Source organism: Microtus oregoni, unplaced genomic scaffold, assembly GCF_018167655.1.
Source record: "Microtus oregoni isolate MIOR12 unplaced genomic scaffold, Mior012 000006F_ref0000085, whole genome shotgun sequence".
Lineage (NCBI taxonomy): Eukaryota > Metazoa > Chordata > Mammalia > Rodentia > Cricetidae > Microtus > Microtus oregoni.
Genome location: NW_024543065.1, coordinates 44,048,521 through 44,069,091, shown reverse-complemented (window position 1 = coordinate 44,069,091; position 20,571 = coordinate 44,048,521). Strand labels below are relative to the sequence as shown.

At 50.8% G+C, this 20,571-nt stretch overlaps 1 protein-coding gene across 4 annotated transcripts; it reads right to left on the bottom strand.

The window, feature by feature from the left end:
• Nucleotides 1-1,954: 1,954 nt before the first annotated feature.
• On the bottom strand, nt 1,955-19,540 carry Znf444 (zinc finger protein 444). Of its 4 annotated transcripts, XM_041653710.1 has the most exons (5): nt 19,411-19,513; nt 16,227-16,428; nt 9,303-9,643; nt 5,065-5,173; nt 1,955-3,952 (listed from the first exon to the last, which is right to left on the bottom strand). In XM_041653710.1, the coding sequence occupies exons 3-5, from the start codon at nt 9,612-9,614 to the stop codon at nt 3,372-3,374; spliced, it is 1,002 nt and encodes a 333-aa protein (XP_041509644.1). In that variant the 5' UTR covers nt 9,615-9,643; nt 16,227-16,428; nt 19,411-19,513; the 3' UTR covers nt 1,955-3,371. The 4 variants fall into 4 exon arrangements, with proteins under 4 accessions (XP_041509644.1, XP_041509646.1, XP_041509647.1 ...); XM_041653712.1 differs by lacking the exon at nt 16,227-16,428 and having other exon boundaries at nt 19,411-19,540; XM_041653713.1 differs by lacking the exon at nt 16,227-16,428 and having other exon boundaries at nt 19,448-19,496.
• Nucleotides 19,541-20,571: the final 1,031 nt, after the last annotated feature.

Genomic DNA, 20,571 nt, shown 5'->3' with positions numbered 1-20,571 from the left:
CCACCTGCCTCTGCCTCTCAGGTGCTGGGATTAAAAGATGTGTGTCATCAAGGCCCAAAATCTTTTTTTTTTTTTCGCATTTCACTGATGGGAAAGGAAGCTGAACATTTTTAAATGTTTCTTGGCCATTTGTGGTTAATCTTTGGAGGACTCTGTTCCTTTCCTCAGTTTTAAAACTGGGTTGTTTTCATGATGTTTTGTTTCTTTAGTTCTTTACATATTCTAGCTACAAAATCTCTGTAAAACCTGTAGCTGGGCCGGATAGTGGTGACCCATGCCTTTAATCCCAGCACTCAGGAGGCAGAGCCAAGTGGTTCTCTCTGAGTTCAAGGCCAGCCTGATCTACAGAGAGTTCCATGACAGGCTCCTAAGCTACAGAGAAACCCTGTCTTGAAATATATATATATATATATATATATATATATATATATATATATCTGGTAAACATTTCTCATTCTGTCACTTGCTTGAATGATGGTGCCCTTTGCCTTACAGAAACTTTCAGCTTCATGAGGCCCCATATATTAACTGTTGGTCTTAGTGCCTGTGCTATCGGTGTTCTGTTCCTGGGACAATGAGTTCGAGCCTATATTCCCTTTCTCTTTGATGAGAGCCCGTGTATCTGGTCTTATGTTGAGGTCCTTGACCCATCTGTGTAGGGTAATAGATGCGGATCTATGTTCATTCTATATGCCGACATCACGTGTGACCAGCACCATTTGTTTAAGATGATGTCTTTTCTCCAGTCTTCTTGGTCAAAAATAAATAAAATCCATGGCTGTAGGACTATGTGTTCTCGATTCTGTTTCACCCAGCGACGCTACAGGTGCTGATGACTGAACCCGAGTCCCACGTTTACAGAGCAAGTGCTCTTACCTACTGGTTTCTCAGCCCAGCACAGGGTTTCGACCACATGGTTCCTGTTGTTGCAAATTAAACTCCCTGGGCCTGCATGACACCCCCACTTTCCCACTGCTCCACCCTCCTCATAGGCACCCAACAGTCTGCAGCTGATCATGCGACTTCAGCCTATCCCACCGCATGGCAAAGCTAAGATCTCACCACAGTGCTGCCATGAAAGACACTGCATGAGTGTGGACAATCCCGGGGCCTTTCCCGTACTCTGCAGCAAGGCATTGGTGTAGGTATTGGAACTGGGCTTCATTGGCCATGTTAGGATGGGCACTGGGGCTTGGCAGCTTCGTCAAAGGTGCTGGTGGCACCCACCTGCCATCTGTGTCTACACCTTTGTGAACGTCTACATTCACAGCTACAGAGTGGCTATAAAATGTTGGACAATCCAATTAGAAGTGCCCTACCCACGACCACAAGAACTGGAAGCCAGAGGCAGCTGCAGCGTGATTGACGGGGTGGGGTGGTGGGACGTCTCCATTAGGACTGCTGGTGTGAAGGGGAGGCTGTGTTATTAGCCAGGTCCTTGGAACACTGGTGAAATTCTCTTTGCAGAAAGGGCTGTCCACCCTTCTTTCCTATCTGCAAGCTGCAAGACCTCCCAGCCACCTTCTCAGTTCAAGAAAGAGCTCTTACCACTAGAGGGCGTCATTGCTTCAAATGACCGTCTGATCTGGTGAAGACAGCCAGCCCTGGTTTCCTACCACACTACCCTCCGAAGCATATTTCCTAGTGAACACTCAATTTCTTCTAGGAACCTAGCCCCACCCATATTCTTTCATTTACTTATACATTGATTATTCCTTTTATAAAACGTATAAAGGCATCCTGCTTTGACCATTTCTTTGGACACATCTTCCAGGGAAGGTCCCATGTGTCCATTAAGAATAAGTAAGGGTAGTTCCAGGACAGGCACGAAAGCTACACAGAGAAACCCTGTCTTGAAAAACAAGCAAATAAATAAATGGATAAATGAATAGGACTAGGCATAGTGGCCCACACCTTTAATCCCAGCACTCAGGAGGCAGAGGCAGGCGGAGCTCTGGGAGTTTGAGGTCAGCCTGATCTACATGGTAAGTTTTTCTGGACAGTCAGGACTACATAGAGACCTTGTCTCAAAAAACCAAAAAACAAACATAGAGAATAAAACCTGGGCATGGTGGCACAGCATTTAACCCCAGGCATCATCATGCACAGCTATGTTCCCAAAACCGGGGGGCAGAGACAGAATTGGAGACGCATGGTCATCTTTGGCTACACAGTAAGTTCAAAAGTTAGCTTGAGCTGCTCTGGCAAGACCATCTCAAAGCACTGGGGACCTTCCACTGTACCCCCGCATTGTGCATGTTACATAGAGAGATGGTGTGGAAGCAGATTCCTGGGGCTCAAATCGAGTGTCCAAAGACCCCCGCAGGGCGGGCCGAGGGTCGTTGCACTTCCTCCCATGTGGGTTTCCTCCCTGGATAGTCAGGTCTAGACTGCTGCACTGTGACGGGGCAGACTGAGGACAAAGGGCAGCCTTCACCTTTCCAAGGCCAGAATGGAGTCTTCTTGGCAAACTGCACTGTCCCAGACTGCTGGCACTGGTTATCTGGGGGTCCCTCGATGACACGGAGTCACCTAACTGGATAACTCGGCATGGGTGGGGGGTGACAGTGAAGCACAAGAAATTGGAACTTCTCACCGTGGTAGCACAGGCCTTTCGTCCCAGCACCCAGGAGGCCAGGGCAGCCAGAGCTATAGAGAAATCTTGTCTCAAAAGATACAAAACATAAATTGAACTCTTGCAGAGGGGCACTACCTGCCTGAAGTTCCGCAGCCAGGACAAGCTGGACTGGAGCGGATCTGGTACCAGACCTTCCATGAACCTAGAGCTTGCTTCTGCAATGTGAACGTGAGGTGGAGCCCCACCCAAGTCCCCTGTGCCTCAGATGCTCAACCTCCCACAACACAGGAGAGTCCCAGACTCCTGTACACACCGAGTCCGTCACTTTATTACTCTCACTGATGCTGCTGACCTGCCATCTCTAACAAGCTTCTCAGGCACCTCTGCCCACCTCATGCCTTTGAGCTGTGCAGAGAACCAGATCCTAGTCTGAGCCTGCTCCTCAAAAACTATTGCCGCCTCTTGCCTTTGGCCCTGACTCTGTCCTGAGGCCCAAGACTGCCTTCCTCAGGAGGCGGGAGGAGGAGGGGGTTTCCTCCTTCCCTGAGCTCCTTTTCCCACGTGAAGGGTGTCCTGGGACAGGTCTCCCCACCATAAAAAAAGAGAAGGAAAGGAGGCGGAGAGAGAAGGATCTTTTGTAGGGGCAGGTGAAAGCCGAACGCTCCAGAAGGGAGAAAGGAGTGGAGACGGGGCCTGAAAAGGGAAAGCACCATTTGGGCGGGAAAGAGGTGTCGGGGAGGTGGGTGGGGTGCTAAGGGGATGATGCCGCTTCAGCAGGTGTTTGGAACTGCAGCTACCCCAGGGCCCAGGGTGGGAAGGCACCGCCACCCTCCGGACCTGGTGCTGCAGTCCCCTGCGCTGCGGCAGCCCGGCCATGAATGCGCTGGTGGCGGAGCACGTGCTCACGCCGCCCGAAGCCCTTGCCACACTCCCAGCAGGCGAAGGGCCGAGCGCCAGAGTGCGTCTTACGGTGGCGCACCAGGTGCTCGCGCCAGTAGAAGGTCTTGCCGCACTCGCAGCATGCGTGTGGCTTCTCACGCGCCGGCAGGGGGCGCAGCGCGGGCCCCGGGCTGCCAGGGTGGGTGCCACGGTGGCGTCGCAGGTGCTCCTTGCGCCGGAATGCCTTGCCGCACTCAGGGCATGTGTGCGGCTTCTCGCCTGAGTGGCTCTGCCGGTGGCGCAACAGGTGAGCCGGCTTCAGGGGAGACTTGCCGCACTCGGGGCACGATACGGTGCCAGGGGCCGCCAGGAAAGCAGGGAGGACGGGGACGGGTGCCAGCGGGGTTGGTGGGGGGCTGCCCGGCTCCTGCTTGTAAACGCGCGTGGCCCCTGCGTTCTCAGTTGCAGGCACCTCTGTCTCGGAAGCCCTGGTTCCTGCAAGGGTAGGGAGAAGCAGCAGGGTCAGGATGGGCAGCACAGTTGGGGACACGGAGGTGGCATGAAGGGCAGGTTTCCCATCCCTGTGTCTTCTAGCAAGGAGCCTGACACTCCCTGATGAATACTAGGTCAAGGGGTACCTGACTAGATAGGGACCCGAGGAGGGAGTAACAAAACAAATACAAACAGCAAGCGGGCAAGAGGGTGGAGCACTGCGGGAGTGGACCAAAGAAACCAGGTGTGGGGAGGGAAGGGTACACAGATGGGTGGGCTGACTTCACTGGGTAAGGCTGAGGGGGTCCGAACAGAACAAACAGGTACAGGCAGGTAAGAGATAAGTATATATGTCTGCTCTGTCCAGGTGTCCTATCTGCCCTAGGCATTTCCACAACCTTGGTTTTGGTAGTTTTACATCATGAACTTAGTGTCCTCTTCTGTCTGAAATGCCCATTTGTCTCCCCTTGTTCCGGCCCCACCCTCAGCAGTTATCCGGTATCTTCCGGGATATCTGGCTTCTGGCCCACTGTCTAGAGACACATGGAGTCACCTCACCCTAAAGAGATGGAACAGACTCCACGCCCATCTCAAGGGCTGGGCACATGATACAGAGCCCTGACACAGCAGCGGGGAGGGAAAAGTGGGAGCTGATCTGAAAGGGGTTGAGGGGGCACAGGATCTGAAGCAGGCTGCCTGGGCCCAATCGTGGTTTAGCAGCACGCACCCCTGGGAGAGTCCTTTTGGAACCCTGGATCTAAATACACTGCAGCCGATTCTCACTGGGGCATGCTACAGGCATGCCGGTAATCTCAGCACTCAGGAGGCCGAGCAGAGACTGTGCCAGCCGGGGCTACACAGGGAGGCCCTAACTACAGGGACCGCATCTGTTAGGTGCTGCTATGGGTTCTATGCACCGGCAAAGCAGCACCTGGCAGACAGCAAGAGTCTGACTCCACCTTCCATGGGCTTCCCAAAGGCACGGGCATGTGTTGAGCTATCCCAGGGGCACTCACTGAGCAAGTAGCAATGGCCAGGCAAGTCCCTGCCCTAGCCTGCGACACAAGAACCCCTGATCATCAGGAAGGAAGCTGGAAAAGAGGCCAGTTGCTCACCTAAGGGAGTCGCCCCACTTTCTTCCTTTCCAACACTGACCCCCGAGGCTTCTGTCATATCCCGAGGTGCCCTCATTGCTGAGGACCGATCTGGGGAGGTTTCTGGGCCCTGAAATGAGATAGCATATGCCAAATTGAGAGATTACAATAGCCTGTTTTTGCCTCCCTCCCTCCACACTTTACAGAGTTCTCAAATCCTGCCTTCTTTTTTTTTAAAAATATTTATTTATTATGTATACAATATTCTGTCTGTGTGTATGCCTGAAGACCAGAAGAGGGCGCCAGACCTCTTTACAGATGATTGTGAGCCACTATGTGGTTACTGGGAATTGAACTCAGGACCTTTGGAAGAGCAGGCAATGCTCTTAACCACTGAGCCATCTCTCCAGCCCTGCCTTCTTTCTTTTTAAAAATATTTTATTATATACACAATGTTCTGTATGCATGAAAACCTACACACCAGAGGAGGGCATCAGATCTCATTCTAGATGGTTGTGAGACATCATGTGGGGGCTGGGAATTGAACTCGGGACCTCCAGAAGAGCTCTTAATCTCTAAGCCACCTCTCCAGCCCTGCCTGCTTTTTGTTTAAGATTTATAGCTAGTATGCTTGGGTGGGATGCATAGGCACGCATGCGTGCGGAGGCAGAAGATGGTATCTGCTCCTCTGGAGCTGAAGTTACAGAAGTTGTGAGTCACCTGACAAAGGCCTTGATAACCAAACTCCAGTCCTCTGCAGGGGCAGAAAGAGCTCTTAATGGGAGAGCCTTCTCGCCACCGTGTGTGTGTGTGTGTGTGTTTACATATGGAGGTCAGAGAACTTTGTTTTCGAGACAGGGTTTCTCTGTGTAACAGCCCTGGCTGTCCTGTAACTAGCTCTGTAGACCAAGCTCGCCTTGAACGCGCAGAGATCCACGTTCCTGGGCCTCCTGAGTGCTGGCATTAAAGGTGTGCAACACCAAGTCCTGCGCTGTTTGCTTCTGTGCTAATGCTGGTCTCTGCCGAGTCCCCAGGCTCCACTGGGCTCCACTGCAGGCTGCCCTCGGTCTTTGCAGTCGTTGTTAAATTTCCTAACAGAACATTCTTTGAGAACACATGGTTTGACAACCCTTGCCTGGAGTCAAGTGAACAATATTCTACTGGAGATCTTTGGATCTATTCTCCTTTAGACAGGCCTGGGCTTGCCTGTTTTAGGCTGACCTTGTATGGCGTGGTTAGACTGTGGGGTGGTGAGGCCAGGGGGTTGGCAATCTAGCAAAATGAGCTGGGTGCCACCCCACTTCATACTCTAAGCAGTCTGTGAAACAGAAGAAAGCTCCTTTCCTAGAGATTTAGCAACACATAAGGCTATCAGGGCCTGGTGTCTTTTGAGTGTGAGGTCTTTGGTCATTGTTTTCAGCCCTCTGACCTCTGGTTTTCAGGTTCAATCTGTTGCTTCTTCATGAGACTACTTTGGCAGTTTGAATTCTAACCCGCCCCACAGTGTCCACTCCCTCTAGGGTTTACACTTGTACAAGCTGTTCCAGTAGCAGTTTTCTCGTCTGCTCACGCCCGCACCGCTGTGGTTTTGTTTCTGGTGCCTATTGCTGTTTCTCCTTTGGCTCCTGGGCAACTTGCTGCAGAAGGCTTATGCTACTCTCTGATGCTTTGGGGCTTTTTTCCCCCCCTGTTGTTGCTTTGCTCTGTTTTTGAGACGGGGTTTCTCTATGTAGCCCTAGCTGTCCTAGAACTCACTTTGCAGACGAAGCTAGTCTTGAACTCACAGAGGTCCACCTGCCTTTGCCTTCTGAGTGTAGGGATTAAAGGCGTGTGCCACCGACTGGCCATCGCTGATGCTTTTCAGAAGTCAACTTTTGGGTTCTAGCAATCAACATGCCTTGGATTATTTCTTTGCTTTCTTTCTTTTTTTTTTTTAAACTAATTTTTCCTCTTGTCACAGACACACATTTGTGGTGATTTTCCATGCTCCCAGCTGCCTCCGGGGCAGACTACCCTCAATTCTGATTTGAGACAAACTGGTGTGGCGTTTCCTGTTGTTTAACCACAGGCACTGGCTGGAGGTGCCTCTCCCAGGTTCCTAGCCCAGCCACCAGCCTTTTTGGGTCGGCAGACACCCTGCTCCCAGGGTCTCACACAGTCCCATGGCTTCCATCCAGAGGCTGGATGACTACGGGCGAATCATTCTGTCTTATGGGGCATGTCAGGCTGTCTCTAGAGATCAAAAAGATCAACCAGAATACACCTGGCCTTCGGCTATGAAACAAGTGTTTACTCAGCACCTACTAACGCAAGGCGCTACTCCACCAGGGACACATGAATGAACAGGACAGACAAATGGGGCTGACTCTACAATGCAGACTGGACCAGGCCCACCACTGAGGAGCAACAAGTGCACTGTGGTGGTTTACACTGACACCTCGACAGTTCCAGCATCACCTAGGAAGGAGCCCCTCTTTGCACATGCCTGTGAGGAGGAAGACGCACCCTAACTGTGGCTGGCCATTCATGGCCAGGGTCACTGACTGAATCTAGAAGAGAGCCAAGAGCCAGGTGTGGTGGTGCACACCCTTAATCCCGGCACCTGGAGGCAGGTGGATTCTGAGTTCAAGGCCAGCCTGGTCTACACAGCAAGTTCCTGGACAGCCAGGAATATACAGAGAAACCGTGTTTGTTTTTCAGCCTGGGTCTCTGATGAGCTAGCTGCCTCTAGCTCCGAATGCTGTGACTTCTCCACCACAGACTGCACCCTTGAACTGGGAGCCCAAAGCTTCCCTTGAGCTGCTCTCGGCAGGGTACTTTACCACACCGATGGGACAGGTGATGCAAGCACCATTAAGGGAAACCTGGGAGAGGTTTCCCTATGTCCCTCAAGCCCCTAGAACACAAGGAGCCAAGCAGAGTCTTCTGAAAAGAGAGCCCGTGGATCTCTGTGAGTTCGAGGCCGGCCTGGTCTATGGAGTTCAAGGACAGTGTAGGCTACACAGAGAAGCCCTGTCTCAAAACCAACACAAAGGAAAGAACACAGTGCCCAACGACTTCCGCACCTGTAGACTCTCTGAATAGAATTCCCCACCACCTAGCCAATAAAAGTGGTTGTTGTTGCAGACACAGCCTTCCTCTGTAGCCCAGGCTGCTCTAAAACCAAAATCCTCCTACCTTAATTCCCAACAATGAGATTAGAGGTGTGTATTGACACATGGGTCTTCGAAGGATTTTTTTCCCCCTAAATTCTGCTAGATATATGTAACAAAAACAGGGTGGGCCATTGAAATGGCTTAGCAGGTAGAGGTGCCTGTTGTCAAGCCCGACACAGAGTCGTGAGTCCTACATAGCAGAAGGAGAGAGACAACACTAACAGTTGCCCCTTGACCTGGCCCCCCACGCACCACCACCACCACACAAATACATATACTTGTCACGGAAAACACTTTTAATGGTGCCGGAGAAGGCTGGCTGTTGTCCTGGCTTCTGGGAAGTCATATGCAAAGCTTCAAAGGTCACACCTAGAAAGAGGGTGTCTGCCTGGGTCCCAGACCAGACAAAAAACCGTAACAGATCTGAGGTGGCGGTTTGGACCTGACAAGATTAGCCAAGCTCTGGAAGAGCTGGTGACAGATCAGTCACGTCGCAAGCCACCATGTTACCAAGCTTGGGACCTAGTAAAAACTCTGGACTGCAAGGTGAGGCTTCCTAACTGAAGGCACTCCCTGCTTCTTGCTCTATTGTGAGGTATGCTTCTTTTTAACGAGACAGGGTCTGGCTACAGACTGCCCTCCATGACCTTCCTGCCTTAGCCCCTTTTACAGGTGTGAACTACCACACCAGACTGAAGGCTCCCTGCTCAGCTCGCCACTTTGTAGCTAATACCAGTTGGCCCCGTTCTGTCAGATGGCTTGGAATCTTCTCGAGACACCCTCACCCACCACCTGTGCTGGCTCCCGGGGCTTCCCTTAGCTGATGTCCTTGTTCTGCACTTATGCAGACCCTGGACAAGGCAGCCTTCAGCTAGGCCTTTCCTCAACTATCACTTGAAGGAGGAACTGGGGACCCTGATGTACAGATGACACTGGAGAAGCACCCTTGTACCTCGGGAAGAGCAACTTCACCCCAGCCCAGCCGTGGACCACACCTTCATGTCCAGGGACTTTTTGATTATATGTGATGTGCAGTCGCGTACTGAGAAGCACAATTCAGTGACACCCCTCCCACAGCCACGGCCACCACGGCCTCCTGCTCACCCAGAGCTCCTCCAGCAGTGCCACAGCCTCCTCTCCACTCTGGGGCCGGCGACTGTACACCCAGGCCTGGGTGTCTGCGGGGAGGGCACTCAGGAACTGCTCCAGAACCAGCAGCTCCAACATCTGCTCCTTGGTGTGTACTTCTGGCTGGAGCCAGTCCCGACACAGGGCCCGGAGCAGCCCCAGGGCCTCTCGTGGTCCCGCTGCATCGCCCAGGTGGAAGTGGCGGAAGCGGTGCCACGGGGAGTCAAGTGTCAGAGCCTCTACGGACAAGGTCTCCTGCTTCACCGGCTGGGTTGCTGGGGCCTCCATGGGGCCACCTGGGTTCGAGTCACCAGCGCCTGCAGAAAGGAACAGTCAGTAACAGGAGGGTAAAGGTCAGCAGTCTGGACTATGGCCTCATATGTGGGAGAGAACTGGCCTGAAGCCAAACGGACATCAACCACTACCTGCTCGTCCCCTTAGCAGCCTCCTGGGCTTTGATTTCCTACTCTGTACAACGAAAGCTTGCCTGCTTGCCACTTAGACCGAAGAGAAGACAGGCCATCAGTGCCTGTGAGGTGGTGATCAGTGCTGAAGCAAGGCTGATTGGAATCATCTCTTCTAGGGGCCGAATGGAAACCAAATACAGTAGAAGGTTCCGTGTGTGTGTGTGTGTGTGTGTGTGTGTGTGTGTGTGTGTCTGTCTGTCTGTCCAAGTAACTGGAGAGACAGAGCCCCTACTGAACATCTCTTGTCACCAAATGAAACTTCCAGGAATGGATACCTCCAATCAAGTTGTTGACTAACAGGGCCCCATGGGAACCCCCAAACAATCCAGGCTATTGTCAAAGCTACTGGTAGCTCTCCACAAACTGGCCCTAGACAACTCACTGAACACAGACAGAGAAGTTCCACTGGTGCCTACCTGGAGCTTCACCCAGGACGGGTGTTCACTGGCCTGGAATACACTCTGCACAAGGCCAAAGGAGAAAGGTAAACACTCACCCAGCTAGAAACCCTTCAATCAACAATCATAGTCTGATGGAGGAAGGTCACTGGTTAAAAAATAAAGAAACTGCTTGGCCCTCATAGGTTAGAACATAGGTGGGTGGAGTAAACAGAACAGAATGCTGGGAGGAAGAGGAAGTGAGCTCAGACTCGATAGCTCTCCTCTCTGAGACATACACGATGAAGCTCCGACCCAGTATGGACGTAGGCTAGAATCTTCCCGGTAAGCGCACCTCAGTGCTACACACATTAATAGAAATGGGCCAGGCAGTGTTTAAATGAATACAGTTTGTGTGTTGTTATTTCGGGGTATAAACTAGCCAGGAGGCCAGGAGCTGGGGCGGCAGGAATGCAACCGCAGCTCCTCCTTCAACAATAGTCTGCCTACCAGATGCCCCGGTGCAATAGTGGAGTGGCCAACCACTGTCTGATCAGATTGAAGGCCCATTTCATGAGATGGAACCAACCCTGACTGCTCAGGTGGCCAGGAATCAGGGACCTGACAGGCCAGGGATCTGGGGGAAACCAAACACTGCTCTTCTTTTAAAGGACTAGAGCAATAAAATGACTCCTAGTGGTATCTGCTAGACTCAGAGACTGGTGCCTTGCTCAGCCATCACAGAAGCTTCCTCTTACAGTAGACAAGAGCAATAGAGACCTACAATGGGACAATGTGCACAGTGAGAAACCTTGGAACACTCAGTCGTAAGGAGGACATTTCCATCAAATCCCTCCTCCCCTCAGGGCTCAGGGAATCTTGCAGAAGAGGCAAAAAGACTGTAAGAGCCAGAGGGTATGGAGGTCACCAAGGAAACAGTGCCTTCCAAACACACACAACTGACACACATGAACTCAGAGACGGAGGCAGTATGCCCCAGGCCTACATGGGGTCCCAGAGCTGAGAGCAGGGAGCACATGCCTTCATCCCTAACCCAGAAGCTGTATTCCATTGATGACCACTTGCAAACTAAAAATTAGGTTTCTCCAACAGTTTCACTGGGCATACAAATCATTCTGTTATTTGTTTTTTGAGACAGGGTTTCTCTGTGTAGTCCTGGCTGTCCTGGAACTCAACTCTGTTGACCAGGCTGGCCTTGAACTCAGAAACCTACCTGCCTCTGCATTCTGAGTGCTGGGATTAAAGACGTTCGCCACCACTGCCTGGCTTTAAAGAGTGCTGAGAATAAAGGTGTGTGTTGCCACCACCTGGCTTATAAGTAGTTTTTAAATGCTCAGCTCTAAGTGGGACATCTATGTTACTCCTTCCAAGGCTCAAGGTATAGGGAATTGGAGAAGGAAGAATGTAGGGCCAGGCATTGTCTACACGCCTATGAATAACCCCTCACCCACGCTCAGGTAAGTAACCCAGTTAAACGCCTAGGGGTCGAATGAAAAAGGAAAAAAAATACACAAAAGAAGGGAGACAATTTGAGAAGCGGGAGGGACCAGTGGGAGTGACAAGGGTCAAGAGAGGGTTATGAAGTTCACGTGAATATGATCAAAATACATTATATACATATATGTCACGGAGTCCATTATTAACAAAATACATTAAATACATATATGCCACGGGATCATTATTAACATAGTTAACATGGGCTAATAAACACCTTTTTAAAAATGGGGGGAGCTCGAGAGATGCTCAGCAATTAAGAGCACCTACTGCTGTTCCACAGGATCTGTTCCCAGCACCCAGACTGGGTGGCTCACATCTGACTCCCTTCTGGCCTCGCTGGGCACCAAAACATGTGCAGCACATACTCCAACACATGTGGACACACATGTGCAGCACATACTCCAACACATGTGGACACACATGCGCAGCAATACTCCAACACATGTGGACACACGTGTGCAGCACATACTCCAACACATGTGGACACACACAACACAGGTGGACACACATGTGCAGCAATACTCCAACACATGTGGACACACACATGTGCAGCAATACTCCAACACATGTGGACACACATGTGCAGCAATATTCCAACACATGTGGACACACATGTGCAGCACATACAACATAGATGGACACACATGCGCAGCAATACTCCAACACATGTGGACACACGTGTGCAGCACATACTCCAACACATGTGGACACACACATGTGCAGCACATACTCCAACACATGTGGACACACACATGTGCAGCACATGCTCCAACACATGTGGACACACATGTGCAGCACATGCTCCAACACATGTGGACACACACATGTGCAGCACATGCTCCAACACATATGGACACACATGTGCAGCACATACTCCAACACATGTGGACACACATGTGCAGCACATACTCCAACACATGTGGACACACATGTGCAGCACATACTCCAACACATGTGGACACACACATGTGCAGCACATATTCCAACACATGTGGACACACACATGTGCAGCACATACTCCAACACATATGGACACACATGTGCAGCACATACTCCAACACATGTGGACACACACATGTGCAGCACATACTCCAACACATGTGGACACACATGTGCAGCACATACTCCAACACATGTGGACATACATAAACAAAACCTTTAAAACCCTTTTAAAAGGCTTTAAAGAGAGGCTGGAGAGATGGCTTAGAGATTAAGAGCACTGGCTGCTCTTCATAGGTCTGAGTTCAATTCCCAGCAACCACAGTGGCTCACACCCATCTACCATGTGATCTGGTGCCCTCTTCTGGTGTGCAGGCACACATGCAGGTGAAACACTATATACATAATAAATAACTAAATCTTTAAAGGCTTTAAAGAGAGCACAGGAAGGCCTTTCGCTGGTACCTGGCCTGCAGTAAGTGAGGGTTACTACCTGCCCTAACATTTACTAACTGGTTATTGCAGAATTTCACCCAGTTTCTGACTTTTTTTTTTTTTTTGAGTCTTGTGTGGCCCAGGCTGGCCTCTCACTCACCACGTAGCCTAGGATAACTTTGAACTTCTGACCTTTCTGCTTCTGCCTCCCATGTTAAGATCACAGGTATGCACCACCATGCCAGCTCTTCTTTTTTTAAGAGGGCACTAGTCCCGAGAGTGAAGGTTCTACTCCATGGCGCCACAACTTCCTCCAACAACCACTTTGGGGGCTAGGGTCAAGTCAGTGAGCACTGGGGAACACAGGCTCTGCGACAGTAGGTCCCACATTGCGTGTGAGAGCTGGTGAATGTGGCCAACTGCCAAGCGTTCCCCAGTACCTATCTGCACGTAATACCTCCAAGCCCCAAGGAAGCCAGTTGCCTTCCTTCCGCTTTCCCAGTTCCTGAAGGCGAATGGGGGATGAGGCTATGGCTCCAAATCTGGGAGCTGGAATGACTCCCAGGGGACATCTGGAAGGACTTGGACGTTCTGATCGTCAGACAGGAGGTGGAGTGGACGGTGCTGGCTGGTGGCCGACGGGCACAGATCAGAGGCACCAGAATACCTGGGACACACAAGAGGGACGTTCTCCAAACACAGCACCCAGCACCACGTGCCAACTGTGCCAACATGAAAAAACACTGCCCTGGAACTCCTGAGGGCCTGTCAGAAGCACTGGGCAGGGGTATCATTCTCATGTCTAAGCTTAAGAGCCCTGGGCTGCTTGTTAAGTCAACACAAAGAACCTCCCATAGATTTAGGTTCTGTAACTGGCACCAAGAGCTCACTAATGCACGCACAAGACAGCCCACACCACACCACACCACACAACTCTTATCTTCGCCGTAAACTGTGATCAGGCTGCTAAAGTTAGCTTACTGTCTGCCGACTCCATGCTGTGCACAACTCCCCAGCAGTCTGCCACGGGTGCACCTCTACATCTTCCAGTCTCTCCCAGGGTCTTTACACAGCAGCTATACAGCTGTCCTGTCCATCAAAAGGCCACCTCCTACCTCCAGTACGGAAACCTAGAGAATTGCCTGGGCTGGTGAGCTCTGGATCTAGAGGAGAACCTTTACCTCCACTTACCAGACCAGCATGACTCCTAACTGCATGCTAAACCTTACTCCTATATCTGTACACATAAGTGTAGCTCTCCCCTCTTAACGGAGAAACTTCGTTTAACAGCAAACGGAGACCATTACAGAACACCTCAACTGTAATAACAGAGACCAGTGGACTGCTGGGAGACGAATCCCAAAGGCTACATCTACAACACAACTCTTGCACCCAAAGCCCAGGGAGGCTGCACAAGAAGGGGTGGACGGACTATAACAGTCAAAGAACCATGGAGTCTGCTGTGAGGTTTCATCTCCTAGAAATGACAGAGAACCGACAACCATGATACCTCAACGGTACAGCTGCTGAAACAAGACCAGAACAGTGGAAAATCAATACATGTGCTAACTCAAAGATGGAGATCCCATGGATTACCCCAGACAAAGAACTAACAACTGTTGAGAGAGGAAGAATTAGCCTCTCTCAGGGATGAGTCCCCTAATTGGCTTTACAATACCAAATGGCTATACACCCAAGCAACACTAAACGGACTGAGCAGGTTGTGTTTATATAGTTATACACTATATATGTATATATATGTATGTGTGTGTGTGTGTGTTTCTGTGTGTATAGTGTGTGTACAGACACACAGTCAAAGAAAAACAGTCCGTCAACTTGGGAGTACTGGGGAATATTCAAGGTGTTGGGGGAAAAAGGGGAAAAATAATGTTATTATACTTTAATTTTTTTTTATACTTTAATTTTTAATATAAAGAGTTGCTGAGAGCTGGATTAACTGAATACAGCTGAGAGTAGCAATGTAAAGAGGTAAAGAGAAGAACAATACTCCCATGCTCCTGGTGATGACCAGCCAGGCAGCTGAAATCACTCCAAAAGGCAGAGGCTGGGTACCCGACATTGTAAAGGGACTCCTACAAAGAGTAAGAGCATGCCAGGGCCCAGCGAGATGGCTCAGCGGAGAAAGGTGCACACCTCCCCTCCATGTCCAAAGAGCCGAGTCTGAGCCCAAGAGCCCGACAGTGAGTGACAGCAAGAACCGACCCCTTCAGGCTGTCCTCTGACATCCTATATGTAGGTCATGGTATGTCGGGGCCACTCCTCCTTACCCCACAGAAAAACGCAAAAGGATCAAGCATTTCCCAGCATGCTTTTTTTTTTTTTTAACTGGAGTTACAGACTGTTTTAGCCACCATACGGGTGATGGGATTTCAACCCTGGTCATCAGGGCTGGAGAGATGGCGCAATGGCTAAGAACACTAGCTGTTCTTCCAGAGAGTTTGGGTTCAATTCCCAGAACCCACATGGCAGCTCACAACTGTCTGTAATTCAAGTTCCAGGGTTTCTCACACCCTCACACAGACATACACGTAGGCAAAACACCGACACATGTAAAAATAAATATAGATATGTGTGTGTGTATGTGAGTATACACACATACACATCAGTCATTCAATCAATCACCCTGGTCATCTTACAAGAGCAGCAAGTGCTCTTAACCACTGAACCAAGCCGCCAGCCCTCAGCCCATTTGTCTTTAAGATTGAGTTAGACTGTATTTTTTTTTCTTTAGTTTTTTGAGACAGGGTTTCTCTGTAGCTTTGGAGCCTGTCCTGGAACTAGCTTTTGTAGACCAGACTGGCCTCGAACTCACAGAGATCCCCCTGCCTCTGCCTCCCGAGTGCTGGGATTAAAGGCGTGCGCCACCACTGCCGGCAGACTGTATTGTTAAAACTTGCCATCAACTCCATTATCAGTAGCCAGGCAGTGGTGGCGCACGCCTTTAATCCCAGCACTCGGGAGGCAGAGGCAGGCGGATCTCTGTGAGTTCGAGGCCAGCCCGGTCTACAGAGTGAGTTCCAGGACAGCCGGAGAAACACAGAGAAACCTGTTTCGGAAAAACAAACAAACAACAGAAAAGCTCCTTATCAGTTTCCCAGATCAAGTCCATTCTTACAGGATGGGAAGGGAAACAAAGAACTAACCCTGGTTGAGCACCACTGTGGTAGGATGCTAGGCGGGAGGAATGGGAAAGGCTCCCTCGTTGCCCTCCTCGCAGGAACCTGGAAGACACACCTATCAACACATTCGTGTCCTCGGACAAATGGTGTGAGCGGTCAGTAGCCCCTTATGAAAGCCCATGGCAGATGTCTCTCAGGAGACTTCCACTGAGGCAAGACCCAATTCCTGCAATAAAGAGAAAACCCAGTTTTATGAGCTGAAGTGGCCAGCCTAAAGCCAGATGGAGAAAGTCCTCACACCTGTGGGTGAGGTAACAGTCCACATAAAGTGAGATGTGTATTTCATACCCCTAGAAGCTGTACCCTAGACAGCAGCCTGCAGACCTCCACAGCTGAGTGTTGGTGGGTAGCCTGCAGATTTCCATGGCTGAGCCTTGGATGGGGTGGGGGACAGCCTGCAGACCTCCACAGCTGAGCCCTGTGTGTGTGTAAGGTGGGACAGCCTGCAGACCCTCCACAACTGACCCTTGGGTGAGGTAGCTTGCAGACCTTCACAGCTGAGCCCTGTGTGTGTGATGTATAAAACTCAAAAGTTGGACTAAGTCAAAGGTTAACAGGGAAAACTTCCAAGCCGCCTGGAACTCACGTCCAGGCACCAGCCTTCAAAAATAAACTCAAGTGGGCGATAAAGATCACAGACTGCTCGCTGGTAACTGATTGCAGGGCTAGAGCTGAAGTGATGGGGGGAGGGGGTCTCGAAACCGGCCCCACAGGAAAAGCAGGGACAGTGAACTGAGCAGTGAGCTATTCCTTCTCTGCACGGAGCTTAGAAACTAAAAAGTAAACCAGTGACGCTAGTCCCAGCCGCGGAGGGCAACAAGCTGGTTAAAGTGATTCCCTCCTGTTGACCACACGGACAGGCGGCTGACTTCTTGCCCAAGGTCCACTATAGGAGGAGGGGAGTTGTGTGTCCCCCTTCAATAACCTCTGACCATTGTTTTCTGCTTTTTGATTTCTCCAAGTTGTTGGTATTTTGGGGGAGGGGGTGCTCACACACTCCCTTGCAAATTGCCTCTGGAGGCCTGAGGTGGAGTTTGGGCGTGTTTACCTATCTTTAAAAGTCTCCTACTGAACTAAGGCTTGCTGTTTCAGCGGGGATGGCAAGTCAGGGAGGTGTGGCACTGAGGTGTCCCTGTGTTCAACCTTTCCTTGAGGACTGACCCCAACTCCCAACTCCGGCCCTCAGCTTGCACCTTTACCACTGAGCCATCCCTCTACCATCCAGTTTGATTTGGTTTGCTTTTACCTTTGAACAAGAGTTTTTCTGTGTAACAGCTCTGACTGTGCTAGAAGACCAGGTTGGCCTCGAAGGCACAGAGATCCACCTGTCTCTGCCACCCGACTGCTTTTTACTTGTATTCTATGAAGTGTATAACTTTCAGTGTCCCCTTCTTCCCCCTCGCTCCCTGACACTCAACTGTCCTTCAAGGGGCCAGGAATCTGCACTGGGGACTCTGCCCTCAGCTATACAACACACCAAATATTTACTCGGAGAACAAGAACTGCTGAATTGGGGCCAATTCCAGCCACCGTCATCCTTGGGCAAAGAACAATCGCACCTTTCACAGACAATCTCCATGTCTTTGGCTGTAAAATGGGGGCAACAATCCAGGCTGGAGAGAGTCTCAGGGGTTAAGAGCACTGGCTGCAGCCAGGCAGTGGTGGCCCACACCTTTAATTCCAGCACTCAGGAGATGAAGGCAGGCAGATCTGTGAGTTCAAGGCCAAACCGGTTTACAGAATAAGTTCCGTGACAGCCAGGAAAGCCTGTCTCGAAAATAAAATAAAATAAAAATAAAAAAAGAGCACTGCTCTTTCAGAGGAACCAGGTTCAATTCCCAGCACTGGCATGACAGTTCACGACTGTCTGTAACTGCAGTTCCAGGGGATTCAACAGACATATATACAGGCAAACCACCAATGCAGGTAAAATAAAAATCTCTCTCTCTCTCTTTTTTTTTTTTTTTTAAAAAAAGGACCCAGCTGGGCGATGGTGGTGCACGCCTTTAATCCCAGCACTCGGGAGGCAGAGGCAGGCGGATCTCTGTGAGTTCGAGACCAGCCTGGTCTACAGAGCTAGTTCCAGGACAGGCTCCAAAGCCACAGAGAAACCCTGTCTCGAAAAACCAAAAAAAAAAAAAAAAAGGACCCAGAACAGCACCTGGCAATAAACAAACTCATAAATTCCATCTAGGTACTCAAGTTTGCATTTACTCCTAACGCGAGTTTACCCCCAAGTTCCTTGTGAGGGGTTAGGAAAAGCACACTGTGAAACAAGCGCCCAAGACTAAAATATAAATTGGAACAGGTGTTAAAAGGGGGTGAAGACGAGTGTTGTGGTGCTTTTCTTCTTATTCCAGCACATCCTCCGGGGTGTGAAGACAGAAAGTAGGGGTTCAAGGCTTAGTTTGGCTACACAATGAGTGTGATTATCCTGGGCTACACAAGACCCTGCCTGAAACAAAACTAAACAAAAAAGCTGGTTTTGTAATCTTGTAATTACAACGCTTGTAATCTCAGCACTTGGGAGGAGTAAATCCATTTTATCCGGTTAAAATCAGTCTCCAAGCCCCTTCTGCACATTCACGATTTTAGCCTCTAGCGACAAGCTAAAGAAGCGGGTACTCTTTTAATAAGAACAGAACAGGTTCTTGTCCTGCAGAATCTCAACTCGACAGAAGTGCACGTGAACTTGCGAATAGAGCACAGTGCGAGCCACCTGCAACCCATCTACGCTGCTATGGCACGGTGCCCCTGAAAGAGCCCCTTTCCCGCAATCCTTTTCGAAGAGGTTAGAGATCCCGGCGACCCAGGCTTCCACAGTAGGGTTGGACTTACACCCCACGCTTAGTTCCCAACCATCCCAGGGTTCCACCTCGAGCATCTCACCACCTTCCCATTGCCCAGCCTCCCCGGGCCTCCAACTCTCCCGCGTCTGCACCTCGCGTCCCTTCCCCTCCCCAGCCCACCCCCAGCACCCCAATCCGCCCTAGTCTCTTTATCATCTCCCTCCCCGAAGCCGCCCACCCCTCCTTTCCTCTCTTCCTCCTCCAGACCCAAGTACCCCTCCCTGTGATCCGTCTGTCCCCGTATACCAGACCCCCCCCCCCCCCCCCGCATCCCGTCCCTCCCTTTCCCCCTAGCTCACCTCACTCTCCAGGGCGAGGCCCCCAAAGCACCCTCACCTTGCCGCACATGCGCACAAAGCTCACCAGGACTCCATACCCCAGCAGGCTTTGCGCCAAACTCACCCGTCCCTCCCCCGTCCCTACATCCCCTCACCCCAACACTCGGAACCGCCAGTTCTATCCAATAACTCCGTTCCTCCTCGGCCAGCTGGGAACTACAACTCCCAAGAAGCATCGCGACAAAACCAGCTTCCCATTGGCCCTCACTGTAATGACTCTCGGACCTGAGCCGGCCATCTCTGCCTGCACAAAAACTACATTTCTCGAGATGCATAGAAGCAAACCCGCTCCCTATTGGCACACTGATGCAAAAGGAGTGCTTCTGATTTTGAACTACATTTCCCAGATATCACATGGTGTTTCCCCCCCTCCCCCGCCCTCAGAACAAGACGCCCCGCAGGCGGACCTCAGGCATGCGCAGAGGAAGGACAGGCGGACTCGGTGGGATCGTTGTCGTGGAAACCGGTGGAGGCAGCACACTTTGGAGTTCGGCCTTCCGGACCTTTGAGCGCCAGTAGAAGAGGTCCAGGAGGCCTGGCCAGAGTTCTCCCCCAATCATCAGTGGGAGATCCGTCTCCTTGACAACGGTCGCAGTTTCGCCCGCCCTCTCCAGTACTAGATTAAAGGAAAGTTGAGCTGGTGAACGAAAGCTCACCCGGAACCGCCCACTCTTTGGCCTCCGTTTCCCCTCACGAGCAAAGGAAGGAGAATACTACCTGTCAAGCGGCCCTTGTAGAGCCTCATCGGACAGACTACAGCCTTCGTTTCCCTACCTCAGAAACAGGAAGAAGGTTTTGGGTTTGTTTTTTGTATGAGTGTTTTGCCTGCATGTGAATCTGTGCACCGCGTCCAAGCCATACCCATGGAGGCCAGGAGAGAGCGTGGGATCACTTAGAACTGTAGTTACAGACTGTTGTGACCATGTAGGTGCTGGGAATTGAATCTAGGTCCTCTAGAAGAATAGCCTGTGCTTTTAACCTCTTTGCCATCTCTCTAGCCTCTCCCTCCACTCCCCCACATCTCCCCCTACAAGGTAATGAGAGGTTGTTTCAGTTCGAATAATGGATGGCTCTTTTTTAATTTTATTTATTAATGTATCTTGTGTGTGTTTTATTTATGTA

Excerpts from the sequence above, each read along its gene's own strand:
- Znf444 (XM_041653712.1), bottom strand. The coding sequence starts at position 9,614 with ATGGAGGCCCCAGCAACCCAGCCGGTGAAGCAGGAGACCTTGTCCGTA. Across the intron at positions 5,174-9,302 it reads CACTGCTGGAGGAGCTCTGG|GGCCCAGAAACCTCCCCAGA; the intron begins GTGAGCAGGAGG and ends ATCTCATTTCAG. Across the intron at positions 3,953-5,064 it reads AAGTGGGGCGACTCCCTTAG|GAACCAGGGCTTCCGAGACA; the intron begins GTGAGCAACTGG and ends CTACCCTTGCAG.